At 33.2% G+C, this 6,940-nt stretch overlaps 2 protein-coding genes across 2 annotated transcripts; both read right to left on the bottom strand.

The window, feature by feature from the left end:
* Positions 1–976: 976 nt before the first annotated feature.
* On the bottom strand, positions 977–2,796 carry LOC116347426 (leucine-rich repeat and immunoglobulin-like domain-containing nogo receptor-interacting protein 2). Its single transcript, XM_031778002.1, has one exon. It carries the CDS (start codon positions 2,730–2,732, stop codon positions 1,059–1,061), a length of 1,674 nt encoding a protein of 557 aa, XP_031633862.1. The 5' UTR covers positions 2,733–2,796; the 3' UTR covers positions 977–1,058.
* A 574-nt stretch (positions 2,797–3,370) lies between these two features.
* LOC116347427 (serine/threonine-protein phosphatase 6 regulatory ankyrin repeat subunit A-like) lies at positions 3,371–5,446 on the bottom strand. The gene is made up of 11 exons (XM_031778003.1): positions 5,244–5,446; positions 5,095–5,148; positions 4,861–4,959; positions 4,699–4,797; positions 4,523–4,621; positions 4,344–4,442; positions 4,174–4,272; positions 3,988–4,086; positions 3,828–3,920; positions 3,675–3,753; positions 3,371–3,608 (listed from the first exon to the last, which is right to left on the bottom strand). The coding sequence occupies exons 1-10, from the start codon at positions 5,293–5,295 to the stop codon at positions 3,680–3,682; spliced, it is 867 nt and encodes a 288-aa protein (XP_031633863.1). The 5' UTR covers positions 5,296–5,446; the 3' UTR covers positions 3,371–3,608; positions 3,675–3,679.
* Positions 5,447–6,940: the final 1,494 nt, after the last annotated feature.

Genomic DNA, 6,940 nt, shown 5'->3' with positions numbered 1-6,940 from the left:
ATATTTGAATGTGAATGATGTGCGGCGTCAAATGGGCAATACGAAAAGTTTGGTTCATAATGCGTTGGAAATAATCTCATATGTATCAAAGTATATGACTTTGGAGCCATGCGATCTTTTTTGACTGGAACACCGACCGGTGCCGGCTTAATTCATGTTGGAGATAAACTCGAAGCCGGCCTCAGTGAATCAAATGCAAACACATATTATGTGCAATATTCAAATTACCACAAAATGTCAAACACCTTTTTTAATAATAACAAAAAGTTAAAGTTTTTGTACCCAGTCTAATATATGCAAGTTTCATTTTAGTTCTTCAACAGAAAATTCTATAATCTACGAGTGTGTTCTCAATCAAAAGATGAGTCTTCTCTCTTTGAGTGCATATAAATAAAAAGAAATGGAAACCATTTCTTATAAAGAACATAAAATGTACATCATTTCATTACGATATCAGACAAATGCTGCTCTATTATATCTGACTCATATATTTACATTCATTTCTCATCCACTTTTTGCCTTATTTCTCTCGCCCAGTGTTTATGCCTTCTCTCAGTTATTCTCAGCCGTTCTTATCAAGTAAATCTATTTTGGTCACGATGACTGATACACGTGGTCAACTGAACTCAGTTTTAAACTTGAAATTTCAATGCGGTTTCCGTTGATTATTTCAAACAAAGACTCTTATCTGAGTCCCATACACCATGGAGCTCGCTTTCGAAATCATGCGTTTATCAAAACAAAATTACAACACATTTTCGTCCACACACTCTTTATTCCACAATAAATAAAATAATTCTTAAAAGTATGATTATTTACAACTAATTTTATGCAATGTGATAAAATTTGTTTACATCGAAATCGCTGATGAAAATGACTCAAATTTATGACAAATATTACAAAGTCTACCAATTTTCTGTGAAAAAAATATTTTTTTGATAGATGCTTTCACATACGAATGGATAAAATACGCCTGTATCACTTCGACTGCTGAAGATAAGAATCGAACAACAAATTTTGTATTATTATTATTTAATTAAAAAAAATCGTCCGCATCATCATCTTTTACACACTTGAGCGTATTGATAGTCAAGTGGTGATGTATGGTGATTTGGTTTATGAGTTTTATCTAGAGTGGTGGGTGGCGTCGGAAGTGGTCGACTTTCGAGTGTCAAAACATCATTTGATAACGTTTGATAACCTTCGGATGGTATGCTCTTTAGCTCGATTTCTTCGTAAAACGAGTCATTATTTGAATTGTTCAACATATTCACCGCCGATTCAAATGAGTCCATCGTTTGAATGCCAGCATCGGTTTTAATTAATCCGCCGACTGTTCGTTTGAACGATTTCCGACGCCAGTAAATCGCAGTTGCAACGATGACTGATAAAACTATGTTCAGAAAGGTGATAATGATAATATATGGCAGTGTCGAAGGACATTCAAGTGAATGTGGTGTTTCCGTTTCACAAGATTTTTCACTGACATCAGCATAACTACAATCGATTCCTCTGACATTAACAACATTCACATCCGACTGACGTGTGCCAAATTGAATGGTTTTCTTCCATTGAACCACATATTTTACCAAATAATTGCACGAAAATCGATTTTTGGTGACAAAAATCGATTGCAATTTCGGAAGATTGGCCGAAGTAATATTGTCAATTCTTTGTAATTGGTTACCTTCCAAGTAAAGTGTTTCCAAATCGTGAAATTTTCTCGAAAACAGTGTTGAATCAACATCCGTCAATTTGTTGTAAGACAAATCAAGCAAAACGAGTCGCGTTTGATAAGAAAACGCATTTGCTTCAATGCTGCTGATATTTGCATTAGTCATCATTATAGTTGTTAATGACGTGAATTTCTCCAACAGATTATGAGTTATGGTTTCAAACATACATCGTGATAAAATCAAAGTTTCAAGACTTCTGCCGAGTTTCTCAAATAAAATCGAAAAATTGCTGAATTTATTGCCTTCCGCTTTAAACGTCTTAATCACATCAAAGTTGTCTCCGTCTTGAAAGCCTTTAAAATGACAAACCGATTGAATGCATCCAATGTCAAGTCTTTCGATACTCCTCGACGGGAGATAGACCTCAATATCGGTTGCACTCGGTGAAAATATTCTAAAATTAAAACTCAATAATTTATTGTGTCTCAAATTCAACAATTTCAACTTGTCATTTTCCTTGAACACATTGTCCTCGATGCTTTCGAGTTTATTATAGCTCAAATCCAATACTTCCAGGTTTTTTACGGCGCCAAATGCTGCAGCATCCAAATAACCAATATTATTATGCATAACATCAATTTTCGTTAAATGATCGGCTCCGGTCAAATGTTTCAATAGAATTTTCGTAAATTTATTCCATGAGAAATCAATTTCAATTATATTCGGCATTTGATCGAAAATACCACTAGGAATTTCAGTCAATTGATTTCGTGACGCTTTCAATATTTCGATTTTTGCGAATTTAACATTCATTGGAATTGAAAAAAACGATGACTGGAGACATGACACATTGACTGTGCTTAAATTTGGTAATGTATTGATGACATTCCGGAAAAAGTTTGTGGTTCCAACGGTGTGATCACATTGATATTTCAGTATTTTCACCTGTGATCGATTGAATTCGGGACACATCGGTTTTGTTTCGGCACTGTTGCAAATGAAGTCAAGTGTTTCGCCATCATCGCTTAAAAAACACTCATAAAATCCATATCCCATATCCGATGATATTGATTTGACTTGAATTAGGAAAACCACGATAAAACCTATCAAATATAACTTCATTTCAATTATTAAGCACGATTTTTAGAATTAAACGCACGATTGAGTGTGTGATTGCTTCAAATTTGAATATACAACTGACTTTTTAAATGAGTGGAGTCATATTATTTTATCGGAATTTACATGCCGGCACCGCATGACTGTGCTGCATTTTTTTATCTTTTATTATTAACAAAGGAAATTATGCAGTCACTTTTGTTTAAGTAATATTATCATCATTTTTTTTTCTACTGAAACATAACGAGACATGGCTGTGTAGAACATGGCTGTGTCACAATGCTGGCTTGAAATGAAGCTATGAAGCCAAAGTCCGATGATTGAATTAGCTCTTATTTGCCAGAAAAAGTGTATGACACACTTTGATTATGTATTGAGATTAGTTTAAATGTACTCGCTGGGGATGACAGAAGTCATTAGGGCGTTGAGAAATGTTTAACTTAGGTTGGAAATTCAGATTTATAAACCAGTTTTAACTCTCAATCCAGGCATTTTGATTCTCAAAAAATCGAAGGTTCTTTCATTTACAAAAAGGAAATAAAAATACATTTTTAAAACTTTTAAAAGATGAAGGCTCCTTAATATTTTATACATTTGCATGTTAAGATTCATAATAATGGCGAAAAAGTCAAAAATTTAGCGGTAAATCGGAGTCTTTATCCAGAAAATGAAAGTAAACCATTTTTTTTATTGCAAAACTACTTTTTAAAAGTGCATGTGGTACTAAGAGTACCTATTTAACTCGGTATCTTATCATCAATATTTTTGGCATTCATTTACATCAGCGTCATGATCGATCAATAAATTCTTCGTTGGCTGTTTAAAAAATCGGTTGAAGCTTGATTATTCTACTTTCTAATTTTACGATTAAAGTGACTTTACATTTCCTACAGGACCGTGAAAATTCTCTTCCTTTCATTTATGGCGTCAATAATTACGGTTTTCATCCTTTTTCCTATCTCTAGAAAATTCAATTAAACAGTTTCAATTAAAAAAAATATTTCTATTAAATAATAATTCAAAATATAGCATTACTACGATAGCTTTCACGTGGTGTATTATTATCAATGTTTTTTGCATTTTCATCTGCATGGTGAGCAATCAAGACCTTTTGCACTTCTTCATTGCCTGAAATAGTGAAAATAAATGCTGCATTGGAATTGGTCAGTATTTATTTTGAAATGTTTGGAATCACTTGTATAGTAAGCCAAATGGAGAGGCGTAACCAGGCGTTTATCAATAGAATTGACATTAGCTCCTTGTGTGATCAGATATTCAGTTAATTCCTTTGTACCTGAAACATTGATCAAATGAATTTAATACTTATCAGCGTATCGGTCGTACACACACAATGTTTAATTATTTAAAAAAGGATCATTACCAAGCATAGCTGCCCAATGTAAACATGTTAAATTTGCTTCGTTTCTTGCATTTACGTCCGCTCCATGTGCAATTAGAGTTTTGCAAGTGTTCAAATTCCCTGAAATGTTGATCAAACAGACAAAGTATTTAAGAATTTCATTTTTTTCATTCAAAAATTGGAAATTATACCAGCCATGGCAGCCGCATGTAAAGGTGTCATTTTTTGAACAGCTTCGGCAGTTATATTGGCTCCCTGTGCAATTAAATATTCAACCGTTTCATTTGAACCTGAAATATTAGGCGGATTATTAGTTATTGGCTTCAATACACTAAAATCACATCTAGTTTCTAAACATATAGGCAATTACCATAGACAGCGGCGGTATGGAGTGGGGTATTCTTTCTGTAGTCTTCAGCATGCAAGTTTGTTCCATTTGTGATTAGGATTTTGCATATTTCCAAATTATCTGAACGTTAATTAAGGAACATTGATTAGCTATGCGCGGAGAAAAGAAATTGTTTATTCAAAATTGTGCATAATTACCGAACATTGCTGCTATATGAAGTAGAGTTTGATTTTCCACATTCACATCATTCACATCAGCTCCATGTTCGATAAGAATTTTAACTATCTCCGTCTGACCTGCAAAATATATCAAATTCGTATGAACAAATGCTTTATTTTCAATTCCCAATTGAAAACTACCTTTAGCAACAGCCAATTGGAGTGGTGTGAATCGAGAATGTTCAAACGCATTCACATTTGTACCATTATCAATTAGAGATGTGACTTCATCTACTTTGCCTAGATTTGATGAACGGAATGAATTTAAATTTGATATAACGCACTATACTAAGTGGACCATTAAGTTTGAATATTATTGCAAACATTTTTTTTTTTTTGAAAATCGAACTCAATCATTCGTCGTCTTTAACTAACCTGATTTAATGGCCTTGTAAAGATATTCACTGTCATCAGTAGTGTTGATATCGTCTGCGAAAATAATTGAAAACGTTGACATAATTCATATCAGATTTGTTGTTAGGGAGATTGAAGTTTTGGTATTTTTTGTCTTCACATAAAATTACCTTGTACACTCGCACCGACGAGAAAAACGATCAAAAATAAAAATTTCATCATCTTATTTGGATTAAACAATTTATAAATGTTGGATCGGAATGAAGATATTTATTAACAAGTTAATTGAAACAAACTACACGCAAGCACTATTCTTAATTCTTATAATGAAATTCAAATGTAAAATCACCGAAAGTAACTTGCACAGAGAATGATCACTTGCAGACTGCAAGTTGCAGTATGTAACCGCCATATTTATAGCAATAACATTAGATTGAATGACTGTGCATAAACATATAGCTGCAGCTGACTAAAAATCTCAATTTCAATCTAATGGTCTGAGTTTTTTATTTTCGTCAAAACAACCAATTACATTTGCTACAGAAACCAATCGCTTCGAAATGTCTGAGCAATGATAACACATTTTACTTCTGTGTGAACAAAGACAGTTGAAAATCTCATAACATAATTCAAAAACGTTAGAATGAGAAAATAATCAAAATATGGAAATTGAATGGCACGAAAATAAAATTCATGAAATTGATAATTAAAGTGTGAAAGTTCGTTAATAAAACATGATCATTTATTCCGTTTACCATGTATAGCAAACATTTGAATAACACATTAAAATGAGGTAAATAATCTGGTGCCGATTAAGATTTAAAAAATGAAAGACAAGTTCAATGGTCATTGCGCATATATTTTTTAATTGAAATATTCGAGCTATCGCATTGACATAGACCGTTGTTGCTAATGTATAAATTTGATTTTTGAAGCTTGATTATTTTTTCCTTTGATTTTCAGATGAAAGTGTCTTACAAATTTTGGAACGGAATGAAGAGATTTATTGACAACTTAATTTAAGCAAGTTACACACGCGAAGACTATTGTTACACTTTCTTATAATGAAATTGAGAATCAAAATATGAAAATATCTTACACACAGAATGATCACTTGTTGCGTTTAATCTCCATATTTATAGCAATAACATAAGATTAAATGACTGTGAATAAAAAAATATAGCTGAGACCGATTAAAAATCTCAATTTCAATATAATGGTCAGATTTTGTTATTCATGAGTCATGACTAAATTACCAATTACATTTCACTACAAGAACAACAAAATCTGTTGCTCTGAAATGTGTGTGCAGCATACAATGATTTTTGGATAGGATAGATTCGTAAGATCTCCGCAAGATCCGGATCCAAGCGTGCGTACGTAGTCGCATGATACATACATTAGTTATTCCGTATTGCTATGGCCAAGCGGGATTGACGTATATGAGATTGGGAACTTTTTTATGCAAACGCAGCTGATCAGCGCCATCTCACATTAGTTCGAATTAGATCGAAAAACTGAATTTAATTCTGTAGCATTGAAATGAAAAAGAGAAAAAACAACAACAATAGCGCGGCCACACAGAGCTGTACATCTATGCGTGCTGATGCATACTTACACATATACGCTTTCTTCATTCTTTCATTCCATTGTCATACGTATCTCACTGGTCAACAGATCTATGTAGCCATGTTACTGTTGTTGTTGTTTTCTCTTTTTCGATTCAATTCATTGTAACTAAATTGAGTTCAACTATGGAATACAAGATGGCACAGATGAGGGGAATTCGCATTTTGTCTCTTCATAGGCTTAGCCGGTTGGCTATGGCATGCGAATCAAAGTATGTAGGCGAATTGCGTGCGTATTA

The sequence above is a fragment of the Contarinia nasturtii genome, unplaced genomic scaffold (genome assembly GCF_009176525.2).
Source record: "Contarinia nasturtii isolate CC-2019 unplaced genomic scaffold, AAFC_CNas_1.1 Cnas_scaffold_1902, whole genome shotgun sequence".
Taxonomy (NCBI): Eukaryota; Metazoa; Arthropoda; class Insecta; order Diptera; family Cecidomyiidae; genus Contarinia; species Contarinia nasturtii.
The sequence above is the reverse complement of the archived record's forward strand: the minus strand, read 5'-3'. Positions and strand labels throughout refer to the sequence as shown.